The following is a 17,783-nucleotide window of genomic DNA, read 5'->3' as shown; positions in this document are numbered from 1 at the left end:
AGTCCTAAAAACATACAATCTTCCAAAATTGAATCAAGAAGAAAGAGAAAATCTGAACAGACCAATTACAACTAATGAAATCAAAGCAGTAATCAAAAACCTCCCACAGGTGGTCACTAGCGCCAGGAGGTACGGCATGGAGCCCCGTGGCAGACCTTCAGCAGCTCCGGTGCAGGCAGCGGCGGACTCCGTGAAGAGTCTAGAGAGGGAGGACATCGGCAGGGCCCTGTTGTGAGGACAGACCAGTGCATTGAGCGGTCTGGCTCAAGCCCAGGCCCTGGTGCCTGGGAGCTGGAGAAGTTGCAGGGCCTCCTGGCCTGGTGAACGGTGCACCGTGCGGCATTGACAAAGCCAAAGGTTCAATAGATGCCGGGAGTACAGTGCAAGGGAGGCAGCTGGAGAGTTGTGTGAGCACGTGTGTGGATGGCCACACGAACCTCCTTCCAACCGTGACCAGAAATGAAGAAGTCTCCCCCTTCCTTTCAGAAATAGAAGCCTTGGCCATTGGCCATTGGGACTGCGGGTGGGAAACTCTGGACGCTGGTTTCCTGTGTTTTAATCCTAGTGATACGGAATTTTTGGACTGGAACCCGGGTTCTTTGTCTGCCGGAGTTGAAGAATGAATCCATGGACAGCAGGTGGTATAGCAAAGGTGGAGATTTATTGAAGAACTAGTACAGACTCCCACGTGGGGAGGGGGAAGGGCCCCCTCATCTTATATTTTTAAATTGAGAAACTGCATTCTTTAAGCCAAATACCCTCTTTAACCTTCAGTTAGTAGTACTTTCATAAAGCAAAGGTGTCAAATGACTAAACTAATGTTGAAAATAAATATCAACTCTACCGTCACACCCTGGACCATGAAATGGTGTTTCTCTAGCTATTGTTCCTTAAAATGTCAGGAGAAAAAAGGCTTATCATATCTTTCAATGTGATATGCTTGCTTTGGACTTACACTGTGAAAGAATTGCTCACGGCAGACAAGTATCTACACGCAGTGCTGCCACTTCAGGACCAGAAGAGGTGCGACTAAAATGGCCTGGCCCCCCTCGTGCCCACCCCTCCACTGTTCAGCGCAAGCGAAGGGAAACTTACCTCCTGAGAACTGGAATTTACTTTAGAGTGTTTTATTAGCTTGCTTCGTTTATGAACTTGACTTTCTAACATGAAGATTAATGAATCCCTTGTCTGAAAAGTAAAAAGTTGTGAGCATCTTTAGTCGAGGTGTACCTGCTGTTGGTTAGGCTATTTGTAAATTGAGCACGTGGTCATCGTCACAAAATTGCTTGTGTGGAACAGATTTTCATTTCTAGTCAACTAAGGATTACATTTCTACTACTAGTTGGTTAATTTATTTTATTTTATTTTTTGCTGGTAATTCACCAACATAGAAAAGTTCTAAGTGTGAGCAATAAAGAAACAACTGAGAGAAAAATATGGGACCTTGTGTACTGGTATTATTGGGAACGGGGTCCTACTGGGAAGAGTTTAATGCATATTGGAGGAGTCAGGAAAAAAAAAAAAAAAGACTAACAGTAACACCTGTGAAGTAACATTAAATAAAGAGTTTAGCCGAAACCGGTTTGGCTCAGTGGCTAGAGCATCAGACTGCGGACTGAAAGGTCCCAGGTTCGATTCCGGTCAAGGGCACATACATTGGTTGCGGGCACATCCCCAGTAGGGGTCGTGCAGGAGGCAGCTGATCGGTGTTTCTAACTCTCTATCTCTCTCCCTTCCTCTCTGTAAAAAAATCAATAAAATATATTTTAAAAAATATATATAAAGAGTTTAGAGTATATTAGCCAGAAATGAGATGGGATGCAATCATTGTTTTCATATATATTTACTGCAAAATATAATTAATTGCTGGTCATCTCTGCTGAAATCTAAAAAGAAACTGTTCCAGGATAGAAATATACAGGATATATAGTTAACCAATATTTAAACAGTACCCTGAAGGTTGATGGACAGAATGTTTGTGATGGGACCTATCTCTTGGGAAGAGGACAGAGCTTTAAAATGGAGCAATCTTCTCTGACCTGAACGGTGACTGCTCTTGCCTCGGGGCACAGGGCGGGTCCAGTTGGCTTCCACAGGGCCCTTCCAGGTCTGTAATTCTCTGGGTCCCTTCTGCTGCTCGCCCTCAGAACCTGGGCGTGAAGGCGCCACAGCAAGTACCCGCCTTTTCACGAGCTTCCACCGTGCCCAAGGAGGCAGCGCCAGCAGCAGCTCCACGGGATCTATTCCAGCAGAAGACTTCTCTCAAAGGTGAGTCAGCCAGCGTGGACACAGACCACCCCTGGAAGCTTTGATAGCGGTACAAGCAAGGGATGGCTGGTGAGCTGGTGGCAGGCGGAGGGGATGCGCTCAAGGAGGGGAGAGTTGCCCCAACAGCCAGGTCCCTTCCTCACCACCCCGCTGGCCCACCCGGACCCACGTGCTCCTAGCGCGCTGGGCGCCCGCCACTCCCGGCGCGAGCGTCCCACTGGCGCCCCGCTGCGCGCGGTCCTTCCAGGCTCCCGGCTCCCGCAGGATGCTGCTCGGGTCCCGGCGCTTCCCCGAGCTCCTGCTTTCGGAGCGGCCCTAGCCAGCCCCGCCGCCAGCACTGCGGGAGAGGGAGAAGGGAGAAGGGGGGCGGGGGGCGCTGGAAAGGCTCGGCGGAGGGCGGAGGGGAAGTGGGACGGGAAGGAGCGAAGGGGGAGGGAATCTCTCTCCTGCACGGCGCACCCGCCTCCTCTCTCCGCCGGCGGCCGCTCGGGTCCTGCCTCCACACCCTCTCGCAGCTCCTCGCCCCCTTCTCCGTCCGCCCACCTTCCCTCCCGAGCGCGCGGAGCGGGAGCCGCAGCGGAGCGGCGAGGGCGCCGTGGGAGGCGACGGTGGGCGTGTGCGTGCGGGGGAAGGACACCGCCTCTCGCTCCGCGTTCGCAGGCGCCGGCGAGAGCGGCGGGGCTGCGGGCTCCGGCAGCGGCGGCGGCGGCGGTGGCGGCTTCCGGAGTCCCGCCGCGAAGATGCTGAAAGTCACGGTGCCCTCGTGCTCGTCCTCGACCGCCAGTGTGGACCGGGGGGCCGGGAACCTCGTCCCGGATTACTGGATCGACGGCTCCAAAAGGGATGCTCTGAGCGATTTCTTCGAGGTGGAGTCGGAGCTGGGACGGTAAGACTCGGGGGCGGGGGGCGGGCTGGGGCGCTGGGGGCGGGGGCGCCCCGGACCTGGGGGAGCCCGGCGCCCTGTGCGCGGGCTCAGGCTTCTGGGAAAGCCCGCGGCGCGCACCGGGGTTGTCCCTTTCGCAGCGACAGCTGCCTGGGGTGTGGAAGGCGGCCTCCCTGCCCTCCGATGTCTTCCCGCCTAGTGTCTAGGAGAGAACGAAGCCCCGTTCCAGGGGGAGTCAGGGCTTCCCCGAGCGCTCAGGCCGGTGCAGCTGCGAGCAGCAGCCCAGCAGCCCAGCAGCCCGACTCTCTCCCACTCTCCCTCCTCCTCGCCGGCTGCCACTTCCCTTGGGTGACAGCTCCCATCGCACGTGGGCCCCGCTTTCCCAAACGGTGTCTTTGCTCAGGATTATAGCTTACCAGAGGGTCCTGTTTGCCTAGTGATTTTGGGGGGGTGAGGGCGGAGGGTAACCCCCCAAATCACAGCGGAATTAATAAATTAGATCCTTCCCCTTCACCTCAGCAAGCTTTCCAAAGCAAGTGACACTGGGAATGAAACTCAAATACTAGCCACCCTGCAAAGTCTGCTCCGAGTGAAGGGGGGGCATGAATCACTTAAAAGAGTGGATGGAAGAATAATGGCTTTAAAGAAAAATGCAGCACCTGGGGTCCAGGCAGTGGAAATGAGAAGGCTTCTGCTGCTCTTCCTAGTTTCGTGTACTGGAGTGATTTATTTAAATTGTGTCTGGAAAAGCCACCTCCCTGCGGGTTGCAGAAATGCCCCCCCTCCCTCCTCTGAAGATCCAAACAGGTGGGAGTTCTGCCACCTGAATGATGCCACATGGTCTCAGACTTTCACCCTTTGAATATTATTTTTCCCCTTCCTTTCTTTCCCCTTCCTCCCTTTCTGTTATCCATAGCGAAGGGGAGTTCTTTTCACCTGGATCTTAGATCCAGGCCCTTTATGATGGGGAATCTGAAGACGTAGTTTCAACTGTTGACAAGTTGAAGCTTCTGCGCTGAGTGCTTCTTTGCAATTTCACTTTCATTCTCCTTTTGCTGTAAAGAGTTTAGCTAACAGCCTATTTCTTTCTATGTCATCAGAGGCCACCGTGCAGGATTCTGGATGCTGGTACTTACTTAGTGGGAAGGTGTCAGGGTCACCCCCTCCTCCAGTTTGTCACGACTGTTACTAACTCCTGGAGTACCGAAGGTGTATAAGAAAGGCAGAACTGAATGAAAATTTAGGAGTCTGTCACTATTTAAAAATGTTCCAAATATTTGAGCATGGAGTAATGTCTACATTAACATCCTGATTTGACCACGTTTTTCAGTGTTCATCTGAAGATCTGCTGTTGCATGCATTCACTAGTAAGTGGAAAATGAAATGTCTCCTTCCTAGGCTCCAAACTCCTATAATTGTGTGATGAGCTGCAGGGGAGCAGTGTGAACTTCTGAGGAGAGAGATGATCTTACAATTGTTTACTTGGTGTTTTCAAAACTGCCACCCAGTAGAGGAAGTGCCTGAGGGTGCTGCAGGGACTGTCCCACCACCCAATCTAATTGCTTTCTGCTACCCTCCACCCCAGGTGCCTCTGACTGGCAACGATGTATCATCAGCACATGTTAATCTTTATCAATAAGCTTCACCATCAGGAAACCAAAATTTTACTTAATTTGAGGAATGGGAAAATGGTTAGAACAGTGGTCGGCAAAGTCATTAGTCCACAGAGCCAAATATCAACAGTACAACGATTGAAATTTCTTTTGAGAGCCAAATTTTTTAAACTTAAACTTCTTCTAACGCCACTTCTTCAAAATAGACTCACCCAGGCCGTGGTATTTTGTGGAAGAGCCACACTCAAGGGGCCAAAGAGCCGCATGTGGCTCGCGAGCCGCAGTTTGCCGACCACAGGGTTAGAAAGAGAATAAACTGCAAGTTGTACACATATATGGGATGGTAGATTTCATAGGGAAAACCTAGGGAATTTGAAGTTATTGTGTAAGCTTATATCCTGCAATACATTTTTGGAGGACAGATTAAATCAGATTTATATTGCTAAGACTCTCAGCCTGCTACCTAGTTGTTTCAATACTTTGACAATCACAGAATTAAAATGTTTTGAGAAAACTAAAAATGTTTACTTTTGCTGTTTTTCAGCAGTCGTGTATTAGGTCAGTTCTCTGTAGATGGCAGAATTGGTGAGGTGCCTGCTTTACTCCATTTGGTTGAGACTTTGAGAAATATCACTTCACAATCAAAGTTATTTTTTTAAAGACCTAAAACATAAAGCAACTTGTGTTACAGGTATAATTACTAAGAATCTATAAAGCCAGAAAGTGCAACACAATTATAATAGCAGCTATTGACTGAGTGACAAAAGGCCTCTTCCTTCCTGCATTAGTGAGAAAGTTGAAACAACTGGTTTCCAGTCTTTGCTCTCTTGACTCTGTCTTGGGCCAAAGCTGCCTGACTCTAAGGCCAAAACATGTCGTTCATTAGTAGCACAGTCATCATGAAGATGCCAAGAGAACTATGCTCCAGATGTGTGTGCCAGTGCGGTTGGTTCCAGGGCACAGACAATCCCCACTAGGTAAACGAATTTGTGAGTAGTCCTTCTTCTGTTACCCTTACCTGTTGTAGGTCAGGGGCTCCTGAATTCAAGAAGATTGGACATGTAACCTTAGGGCCACACACCCTGAGGATGTGTTTGGAAATTCCAGGCAGCTAAATTCCCAAGGCTATAACCACTCGAAGCCCCTGGGTGGTGAGACAACAATGATCTATATGTAGCCATTTAGAACAGAGCAGATGTGATAGCTTTTATTTATTTATTTATTTATTTATTTATTTATTTATTTATTTATTTATTTCAGGATGAAGGTGAGGAGTGGGGGTAGGGGTAAGGAGGATTATTTTAGAGTATCAAGGTCCTGGCCGGTATGGCTCAGTTGGTTGAGCGTAGTTCCATGCACTGAAGGGTCTCTGGTTTGATTCTTGGTTGGGGCACATGCCCAGGTTGCAGGTTTGATCCCCACTCGGGAATATGAGGCAAAGGATTGATGTTTCTCACATTCATGTTTCTCTCTTACATTTCTCTCTCTCTCTCTCTGTCTCTCTCTCTGTCTCTCTCTCTCTCTCTCCTCTCTCTCTCTCTCTCTCTCCTCCCTTCCTTCCTCTCTCTAAATCAATAAAAACATATTAAAAATATATGAAGTGTCAACTGTTTAAAAAAAGAGTAACAGGCAACTGATTAATATTTTCAAAACTCACATTTGAAAATACTGCTTCATGTATAGCTTGCCATAAAGTTTACAAAAATCATGATACACCAACAAATTCATTTCTACTTAAAAATATGAGTTGGCCGTGATCCTATTCAGGGCTCCATATCTTAGAGAGAGGTTGGTCCTTTGCCCAGTCATTTGAGAAATTGGTGTTTTAATGGCTTTGCCAAGGGAGAAGGGAGAGCCTGTGTCTGGTCCAGACTCTGTCCGGTGGTTTGGCACAAGGAGGGCAGGATTTGGCCTGCCCTGCTCTGTGGTGAGGATTTCGCCCTGTGCACCCAAACCCATGTCTTGTTTTCTGTTACTTCACACCTTTTGTTCCTGTCTGTTGTATGAAACTGAAAAAAATGTTTGTAACAAAACTGGATGGGCACACACGGCACACAAATTCAGGGAAACCAAATAAAAAAATAATTAGGACAAAAAAAGAGTTAAATTATTTTGGAATCAAAATTAAAAAAAACTTTCCATTCCACTTACCTATAGTTTCTTTAGGCTAGTGACTTTCAGTTCCTACCTTCACCACAACCTGATCCACAATGAAAAGAAATGCATTTATATGGCACCCAATTGAAGCACAATCATGTAGCGTCCCTTGCTATATGTGTTATTGCTTAGGAACCAACTAGATTTAGATGGTGAGACAGAGGTGTGTGTAAAATGGAAACTAGTTTAATAAAACGATGTCTATTCTTATTACCAACAATGTATTCTAATATTTCCTATTTTACACTGTGTGATTTTATTGTTTCATTAAAATTTATCAGCCGAATCCATGTGATTTCACATCCCACCCATGGATTGTGACAGTTTGAAAAGCGCTGTTTTAGGCCCTAACTCAGTGTATGCAGGTTAAAGTATGAGGCAGAGTCCTTTTGAAAAATGCCCTGCAAACGAGTTGGCAACATTGAGTGGTCTCCATTTGCACAGCTCTGTAGAGAAAAGGTCTCCTAGCTTTGCCTCCAAATCATTATTGGGTTTCTTTTTTCAAACACTTCTACAAACTCTGGTGTCTCCCCAAGATCTGCTGGGTGCACTGTACTCTGGAACGGCCGAGGGGGCAGGAGGCTGGGTCTGGACACCTTCACTGTAGAGGGGAGGAATTCAGGAGCCTGAGCAGTGGTGTCTTCCACTTGGTAATACAGAACTTTTGGTTCACGGGATGACGCTCCAACTAACTGAGCCCCCTTTCCAGCAACCCCCCACCCCCACCAGGGCCTGCCCTGCTCTGTGGTGAGGATTTCGCCCTGTGCACCCAAACCCATGTCTTGTTTTCTGTTACTTCACACCTTTTGTTCCTGTCTGTTGTATGAAATTGAAAAAATGTTTGTAACAAAACTAGTCTTTACCTTTCCCCGGAGTCCCTAGGTCTGAGGTCATCAAATGTTTGTAACAAAACCAAGTCTTTTCTCAGGCTGTTGAGTCGGGAGCAAGGTGGGATTGCAATGAGAGAATAGAAACTGCCGCCGCACCGGCTCTTTGCAGGACACTGACTGGAAGCTCCCAGAAGGCCGTTGGTGGATTTGGCTGGTTCACCGTTGTGTGCTCCTCACCTAGCACAGCGTTCAGTGCTCAGTAGGTGCCTAACAAATTATTTTAGGGAGTGGATGAATGATAATGAAATGGACTAGGCACAGTGGGCATGCTCCCTTGCTCTTTGACATGTGGTCTCTGTTGGTCCTGAGGTGATGACCTCAGACTTGGGGGAAAGGGAAATCCTCTGACCTGTTTGTTCTCTCCCAAAACGTGTGGAGCCATGACCCTGATGTCATTCGGCGGTTGGTTTCCTGTCTTCACAGTGGGAGTACCAATAACTGCCACTCTGTAGCTTGCAGGTGTTGAAAATAGTGCTGCCTTTCTGATGGCTTCGTATCTCTGAAATGAAAGGGATTCAGTTTCACCTTCACTATCATTTCACCACAGGTGTGTCGGAATTAGGAGTTAGCTCAAGTTGAACTTAAAGGCATGAGATGCCTCTCAGCTATACCAACAATTGAAGTTCATACATATTAACTGCTAAATTTGGAAATGTACTCATTGTAAAGAGCCTCAATATTAAGTGAAGACTGTGATAGAATTATTACTTTAAGAACACACTACTGCCAAAACCGGTATGGCTCAGTGGATAGAGCGTCGGTCTGCGGACTGGGGTGTCCCAGGTTCGATTCCGGTCAAGGGCATGTACATTGGTTGCGGGCACATCCCCGGTGGGGGGTGTGCAGGAGGCGGCTGGTCGATGTTTCTCTCTCATCGACGTTTCTAGCTCTCTATCCCTCTCCCTTCCTCTCTGTAAAAAATCAATAAAATGTATTTTAAAAAAAAGAAAAAGAAAAAAAAGAACACACTACTTTTGCCCTGGCTGGTTTGGCTCAGTGGACAGAGCGTCAGCCTGCGGACTGAAGGGGTCTGGGTTCATTTCCAGTCAAGGGCATATGCACGAGTTGTGGGCTCGATCCCCAGTGGGGGGGCATACAGGAGACAGCCGATCAATGATTTTCTCTCATCATTGATGTTTCTATCTCTCTCTCTCTCTCCTTCTCCCTTCCTCTCTGAAATCAATAAAAATATATTTTAAAAAACAACACACTACTTTTTCATATTTAAATACTGTTGCAAGGGTAAAAATAACTCTTAATTTGGAAAAAAAAAAGAGACACAGGTGCCATCTGCTTCTAAACTGTTATGAAGAACTTTACTTGGAAAAAGAGAGAGAGAGAAAGAGAAAGAAAGCACTAACCACAAAATCGCTTCAAAGATTGTAAACAGTTTACCCTCAGATATATATGTGTGGATTATGTGCCTACACTAATGCATTTGAGAATAGCGTGCTAAGTGATAGCCAAACAAATTTTTTCAACCACTAGTTTTTTTATGCTAATTATTATTATTTTTTTTGGGGGGGGGGTGGGACTAGCTTAAAAAGTAGTTCTCTTTAGACTCCCTTTTGGGAAAGCTAACATCCTACCTAATAATAGACAAATATGCAAATTGACCATACCTCCGACATACCCACAAGCCACGCCCATAAGCCACACCCACCATCCAATCAGAGTGAGTATGCAAATTAACCCAACCAAGATGGCTACAGCCACAGAGAGCAAGGTTTCCTAGGTAACAGAGGAAGACAAGCTTTCCGCCTGCCCTTGCCAGGCCTAAGCCTCCACTCAAGCTACTAAGTTTCAATTATAGAAGGTAAACAAATTCAAACAGAAATGGCGGCAGAATGGAGCTTGAGAGAGCAGGCCAGGGTTGCCGGCAGCAACAGGGGAAGCAGAGCTTTCCGAACACCCTGGCCGGGCCCACCCGCTTCGCTTAAGCTACAAAGTTTCAATTATAACCCCAACAGAAATGGCTGCCAGCCACGGAGGGAGCCCCAGGCTTGGCTCTGCTCCAGGCTACAAAGTTTCAATTGTAGAAGGAAAATAAATTCCAGATACCAGGGCCTCCGCTTGGGTTGCCAGGGGGTGTGGCCAGCCTGCAAACCACCACAGGCCCCTCGCTCAGGCCGTCCCAAGCCCCAAGGGAACCCCACCCTGATCAGGGACACCCTTCAGGGCAAACCAGCTGGCCCCCACCCCTGTACCAGGCCTCTATCCTATCTAATAAAAGAGTAATATGCAGATTGATCATCACTGCAACACACAATATAGCTGCCCCCATGTGGTCAAAGATCCTGCCCCCATGTGGACACAAGATGGCCACCACAAGATGGCCAGCAGGAGAGGGCAGTTGGGAGGCACGCGGCCTGCAAGGGAGGGCAGTTGAGAGGGACGAGGCCTGCAAGGGAGGGCAGTTGGAGGTGATCAACCCTGCAGGAGAGGGCAGTTAGGGGTGACCAGGCTGGCAGAGGAGGGACGTTGGGGGCAAACAGACTGGCAGTGAAGTGGCTAGGGGGTGATCAGGCTGGCAGGCAGAAGCGGTTAGGGGCAATCAGGAAGGCAGGCAGGCAAGCAATTGGGAGCCAGCAGTCCTGGATTGTGAGAGGGATGTCCCAGATTGGAGAGGGTACAGGCTGGGCTGAGGGACAACCCCCCTCCGTGCACGAATTTTGTGCACCGGGCCTCTAGTATCTAATAAAAAGTTAAAATTTTAAAATTTCAAAGTCAGGTTTATTATGTAAAATATATATTTAATTGAGTCCCTGAACCATATAACTCAGGCTGAAGAATAACTTTACATAAAATAATAGCAGCTAGAATAAAAGTTTTACTCAAATTATATTAATCCTTATGTTAATTATTTTTTCCCCTATTTGATAATGGGAGATCATCTGAAAATTTATAACTACAGTGTTTTAATTAGGACGTTAGATTTAAATGTTGATAGCATAGTATTAGCACATAAAAGACATGGACTTTCCAATACAGTCCATTTAAAAAATAATTCTAATCTTAATGGAGCGCAGTGATTGTGTGGGGATGTCAAATAGTGAAAGGTTTGGGCTGGGATTTTCCCCAGTAATCTTATCATTGGCAAAGATCAAATGAGGACTGGAGCAGAGCTGGGCAAAGAGTAGTCCCAGTAGAGCTTTCTCTTTTTCTCTTAGAGCTTGGTTTCTCAACCTTGGCACTGTAGACATTTGGGGCCAGATATTTAGCTGTGCTCCTGGCCTCTACCCACTAGATCCTCCCCCAACCCCAAATGTGACAACCAAAAATGTCTCTAAACATTGTCAAATGTCTCCTACCCATCCCCCACTTCCTGCTGAGAACCACTGTCTCAGAAGCCTGAGGTTAGGCTTTTACATGACTTTCTTATAGTTGTGTAGATGCTTAACAACAGGGAGGTTGATAGAGTAAGATTATTTGACCTTATTGAGTATCTGCTATGACCAAATGTTTCTTCCATTTTTATGTAACACCATTAAGATTTCTCTCATCTGTGCATACCACCTGTACTATAATTTGCTTAATATTTTTGTTTAAACCACCCCATTTTTGTTAACCTAAATTTACTTATCAAGAATACTTACTTTTATTAAAGTGAAAACTAGTATTCATGTCATAAATAGAAGCAAATTGTAAGAATAAATTGCAATAAAAACAAAGTGTTTTCATTAAATTATTAGAGGCCCAGTGCACAGATTTGTGCACCGGTGGGGTCCCTCGGCCTGGCCTGTGGGGATCAGTGGACCTCCGCACTACCACAGCCCAGCCTTACCTGCCAGCTCATCAGGCTCCAGCCCGCTGTCTGCGTTGATCCCACACAGCACGAAGTAGTGCGTGAAGCTGCAGGTGCCTGGGAGGAGCCCAAGCCCAAACTGGGTGCTGCACCGCTCCCGCTCATCCTGGCCCCACTGTGCCTGCTGCCGCTGCTCAGGCGCACAGGGGGAGTGTCCTTGGGAGAGGCTCACACTGCCGCAGGTGCGCCTGCCAGCCGTCAGCCTGGTGTCTGGTGCTTGTCTGTCAGCTGAGCAGCACTCCCTCTGTGGGAGTGCACTGACCACCAGGAGGCAGCTCCTGCATTGAGCATCTGCCCCCTGGTGGTCAGTGTGTGTCATAGCTATTGGCCAGTTGTCCATTTGTCCAGTCGTCCAGTTGTCCAGTTGTCCAGTCGCTTAGGCTTTTATATGTATCTAGACTAGAGGCCCGGTGCATGAAATTCGTGAATGGGTAGGGTCCCTAGGCCTGGCTAGTGATCAGGGCCGATCAGGTTCCCCGCCTCCTCCTTCCCTCATTCCCTCAGCGCCCTGCCACCACTGCTGGTTACCCACCATGCTCCACACCGCCCCCTGGTGGTCAGCATCCGTCATAGTGAGCAATCGAACTCCCGGTCTTCCGGTCGAACTCCCAAGGGGACACTTTGCATATTAGCCTTTTATATATATAGATAGCTAGAAATATTTGTCTACAAAAGCCTCCAAACTTGAGGATTGTTCTCTCTTTTTTTAAAAGGGAGATTATTAAAGTTATCAGGATTAAAACCACAGTAGTACAAATTGAGGTTTTCTTCTTGATGTAATCAGAACCATTAAAAAGAGAATGAAGTTCTCATTTTTTCTGATTCCTTGCTATTTAATTCCATGCCTTTGTGCCACCTAAAAATCCCTTGATAGGTTTGACCTTTTGAATAACTATGAACTAGGCCAGTGGTCGGCAAACTCATTAGTCAACAGAGCCAAATATCAACAGTACAACGATTGAAATTTCTTTTGAGAGCCACATTTTTTAAACTTAAACTTCTTCTAATGCCACTTCAAAATAGACTCGCGGTGTTTTGTGGAAGAGCCACACTCAAGGGGCCAAAGAACCGCATGTGGCTCATGAGCTGCAGTTTGCCGACCAGGGAACTAGGCAATATATGTTGGTTGTGTGTGTGTGGTGGTGCGAGGGGCTAGAGTATGAATGGATATGATGTATATAACACTATTTGGCCTCCAAACGTATCAACAATAATTTTAACATGAGATAAATAAAATAAATACCAGGTAAAATAATATGAGATTAAAAAAAAATAGTAGAACCACTTTATAACACTGTGATAATTCTGACTGGAAGGATTGAGGTATCTTTATAGGAGGGGTGGACCTTGAAATTTGGCAGAATTTTAACAGGTAGAGCTTTTGTGAAGGGCATGCCAGGTGAAAAGTACGTTTAAAAAAAAAAAAAAAGGCAAGCCCGGCCAGCATGGCTCAGTGGTTGAGCATCCACCTATGAACCAGGAGCATCGATTCCTGGTCAGGGCACATGCCTGTGTTGTGGGCTCAATTCCCCGTGTGGGGCATAGGATGCGGCTGATCACTGATTCTCTCTCATCATTGATGTTTCTATCTCTCTCTCCTTCCCCCTTCCTCTTTGAAATCAATATTTTTAAGGGCAAAAACAGAAAAATGCAGGCTACCCATTTTGTAAACTTTACAAAACATGGACATTTCAATGACAGATAAGGTTGGGACAATAAGTTGATGTCAGACCAAAGATAGCATGTAAAAACAAAACAAAAAAACTGTCTATATCAACTGAAAGCAAAAGAAAGTAACCATTTTGAGAGCAAAAGGTGTCTATATCAAAGCAGCTGCATCTCGGGTTTAAGTTGTGGGACTCAGAATTTGCCACTTACCCGTAAGCCAGGGGAATGGGTAAGAGAGAACTTACCAAGTTTGTTAAAAAGAGAAAGAAATACCTCTTACAGATAGGGGAAGTTTGGGATTGAGAGGACTAACATCATGGTAAAGTGCCCATGAAGTGACAGACAATTAATATTTTAGACTTCGTGGGCCATATGCTCTCTGTGATGGTTGAGTGAAAACAGCCATGGACAACACAGAAACAAATGCACATGATTGTGTTCCAATAAAACTTTTTTTATAACAGTGAAATTTGAATTTCATATACTTTTTACATCACAAAATATTATATTTTTTTCTATTTATTCTTTCAATTTTTAAAATACATTTAAAACTGTAAAAACTACTCTTAGGTTGCAGACTATACTAAGACAAGCAGTCCTTGGCCATGGCTTGCCGACACTGACCTAGATCCATCAAGCTAAAATTCTACTCCTCTTCAGTTACATGAGCATTTCAGGTTAAAATATCAAGACTTCATTTATTCAAGGAACCACCTCCATTACACTTTGAAAATGTCAACCTGATATTTTCTAAGGTGGGCACAACCTTTAAATGCCTGCCTACTCATCCTTTTCCTACGTCTATTGACGTCTTAACACAGTTCTTACCTGTGCAGCATGTTAGCTACTTCCATTCATCATTCATATTTTTGAAAATGGTGAAATTTTACAAGAAGTGTGTGTAAGTTAGATTTTCATACCATGATCAGTGTTCACATCCAAAGATTATTTATTGGAGGATAATTTATTTTACATATAATAAATATGTTTCAAGTTGATCATTCTTCTATTATATTTGAAGAGTCCATTATAAAATGATATGCTAAATAAACTATTGATAAAAGATTTGTCTCTAGTAAAGTTTAATTAATTTATCTGTTTATTAATATATTATCTGCATTTTGAATAATCCTTGTATAAGCCATGTATATATCTCAGATGAACTAGTTACAGTCCTTAAATTGGGATTATGTTTAAATAAGCAATTTATTTTTTAAAATAGCATTATTACTTTTTTTTTTGAATAGACTTTAGTACTAAACTGGCCACATATTTTGACTAAAGCAGAGGTCTCCAAAAATGGGATGTCCACATCCAGGGTGTGTGTAATATAGTGGGGTGCTACAAGAAAGTATTAAAGAATCCATTTTTCCTAATTTTTGCTTTTAATTTTTGTTTTTGGATGTTTTAAAGAGCACAGTACATATTGGTTCAGTAGCACATGTATGGCATTTAAATAGGAACATAAGTATATATAACGGGAGGAGCATGTGCTTAAAACATCTCGTTGGATGATTATCACATTGAAAATGCTAGTTATAAGTGGATACTGAATAAGCTTCTTTACTTATATTTAAATAATATTCTGCTGTATGAAAATGATTGAACTGAAGATATAGATATATATCAAAATGCAAACAAAAAAGAAATCACATTGCAAGGTGTGTCTTTGTGCAGAAAGGGGAAGTGGTTATGTATGTGCACTTGTTATGCCTTTTAAGACTACCTGATGAAAGATTTTGATAAGAACTTACTGCCGTTGTAACCAAAAAAGTCACAAAACAAAAACAGAAAAAGAGAAAAATAATACAGCTTGCTCATCAAGCAGAGGGTTAAATAAAATCTATTTTTCTTTGTTGTTGAACGCAGATTTCATATTATTTTGCAAGAACCTTGGTTTTAATATGTCTAATTTGCTTTATGGTAAATGTTGCCCACTGCTGTCTTAAGCAGATGACTGCTTTTGCCTGAAGTGTTTGGTGGGCAGAGCTTGAAGAGCTGTGGGCATTAGTGCCAGGATGTTGAGTTTAACCCTGTTAACAAATGCATTGTCATCACTTAATTATTTCTTAAGTCGTGCTTCAGGGTGATATGGTTGAAAAATTAACCAGGTACAGAAACATTTCTTTAAAAATAAAAAAGGCTAGACTTGAATAACCTGCTGATTGGAATGGTTTGCTAAAAAGGCAATGGTCATGACATTTTCTCTTTCTCTCTCAGTTTATAGTAGCATTCCTTGTTGAAAGTGCACTTTCTTTGATTTATGTCGTGATTATCAACAGAACTTAACTAATATTACAAACTATAAGAAGAAGAGTCGGGAATAGCAAATCTGTAATTATGTTCACTCATTTATTGTTACCTACAATGCAGCATTTGAAGGATTTCTTCCTATTTTAAATCTTTATGGACTCTAATAGGGACCTTTGCATGCCTTTTATCCTTCATTACACTTTTTATCTTGGCCTAACCTACTTGCACTGTCTTGAAGGGACAGTAGTTAGTGACTACTTTAATTTAGGATGTGACAACCATGCATTTGGGACCCTAACCGTTGTACAGTATTGTTCTTTAGTTGTGACAACTTGTCAATCCAAGTTTTATCTTTGACAGGATGTAAATATACTGCTATATATTAATTCAGTGGTATCTTATATATTTTTTAAAAGCTCCCTGTTAGGACAAGACTATTATTCTATATTACTAAATTCAATAAATCAGCCTGTCCCAGAGTGTTCAGTCATTATAGGCCTCTGAAGATTTCGTGTGTAAGTGGAAACATTTTGAGTGGCTCCTATAGGACTCTGGGTCCTTCCTCTCTTTTCTCCCTCAACATGAACACATAAGCTGATAAAAATGTTCAATGAGATAAACTTTTGAAAAGCTCTCCTGGGTGTAACCTGTCACTAAAGCAAACTAAAGACATAATAAACAGAGATTTTTATGTGTATGTATGACACATTATTGAAATGGAAATCATAGCAAATCAGTACAGTTCTTTTCTATCTTGAGATACTGAGGAAATGGAATGGTAGGATTAAGCTGAGGCCCCGGGGGGAGCAGTTGAGGTTCTGGCCCTAGACAGGAGGGGGCAGCAGAGTACCAGTCCCGGCTTACACTGGCAGGTGGTGGAGGGTAGTGATCTTCAGGTAGCCCCAGCTCAAGAAGAGAGGTGGGCGAGGCAGCTAGCTACTCAGAATGGCTTCAAGGCTGGGCAGCAAGCAGACCATTCTGGACGGTTGAGTCAGTGGGGCGAAAGAAGACTGATGAGCAAGGCAGAGCTCAGACAAGAACTGAGCGAGATGGTAGAGGATGGGGGCAGGAAAACAGGCAGGATAAAATTGCTACTTGATGACTGTGTCTCTCTGAGCATAACATTGAACTTCACTCAGCCTCATTTGTATGAAGATCATCGTAGTATATCCTCCCCCAAGGTTGCTATGACCATGAGATGAGATCACTTATGTATGTAAGAACACTTAGCTCCATAGCTGGCACATACGCTTAATATTCCCCACACAGGGTACAGGGTAGGAGGTAGGGGATAATGATTTTAAATTGGGTATCTGTAGAAGAAATATCAAGTCTAGTTTACATGGCCCTTTAGCAGCCTGACCCAACTTGCCTGCCAGGCCCATTCCCCACCACTAGGAGCTTGGTGTAGTGGTTTTACTGTCATATGTGTATTGAAAATTATTTCAATGATATAACAAGCTGATCATCACCAGCACCATTTTTCAGAGAAGAAACTTGAGGGCTAGAATGGCCAAGCAGCTTGTCCAAGCTCACACTGCAGGGGAGGGGGGCAGAGCTGGGATTCAGATCCTGCTCTGTTCTCTTTCCGCTCTACCTGCCTTGGCCTCAAGGACCCCTCACGGACCCTCATATCTCTATGGTGTTGTGTCTGAAACTCTCTTGGCCTGAAATGCCCTTATCCTAAATCCTACAGAGTACTCATCTCACACCCCAGGCAGAAGGTTTCTCCCACCTTCCTGCTCTCATATCACTTTATATGTTTATGGTCTGACAGGCAAATGCTTTGTTTTCACCACCAGGGCATCTGCTCCTTGGACAGAGGAACCCCATGTCTTATCCATCTTTTATCCCCACTGCTGAGTCTATTCTTCAGCCTACTGCCTGCTCCCCATAAGCGCTTAATAAATGTTTGTGTAGTAGCGAGTGAATGAGTAAATGTTAGGTGAACAGCTGCAGGACAATGAGGCAGACTTAAATCTCTCTTTCTTCATGGTATTTTCCCTCCACAACTCTCTGCTAAACCAGCACACTGTGAAATTACTTATTCAATCCTGTGGCCCTCTCTTTGGAATGTAAGCTGTTAGGGGCCAAACCTCTGTCCCTTTGTTCACTGTTCTGTCCCCAGCACCTAGAACAATGCCTGCTATGCAGTGAGCACTCCGTGAACATTTGTTCTGTAAGTGAGTCAGTTGTACCAGCAGGGCTTCTGCAATTGAAAGTCCTTTGGAGCCCAAGGAACTCTT

At 44.8% G+C, this 17,783-nt stretch overlaps 1 protein-coding gene across 1 annotated transcript in view; it reads left to right on the top strand.

Moving 5' to 3' along the window:
* The first annotated feature begins 2,971 nt into the window (after positions 1 to 2,971).
* The window catches only part of CAMK4 (calcium/calmodulin dependent protein kinase IV), a 140,714-nt gene continuing 125,902 nt past the window's right edge, over positions 2,972 to 17,783 (top strand). The window contains exon 1 of the mRNA XM_008144489.3: positions 2,972 to 3,154. Within this exon, the coding sequence (XP_008142711.2) occupies positions 3,009 to 3,154 (146 nt within the window). The 5' untranslated portion in view covers positions 2,972 to 3,008. The remainder of the gene's footprint in view (positions 3,155 to 17,783) is intronic.

The sequence above is a fragment of the Eptesicus fuscus genome, chromosome 4 (genome assembly GCF_027574615.1).
Source record: "Eptesicus fuscus isolate TK198812 chromosome 4, DD_ASM_mEF_20220401, whole genome shotgun sequence".
In the NCBI taxonomy this organism is placed as follows: Eukaryota; Metazoa; Chordata; class Mammalia; order Chiroptera; family Vespertilionidae; genus Eptesicus; species Eptesicus fuscus.
Note: the sequence above shows the minus strand (reverse complement) of the source record. Positions and strands in the feature narration are given on the sequence as shown.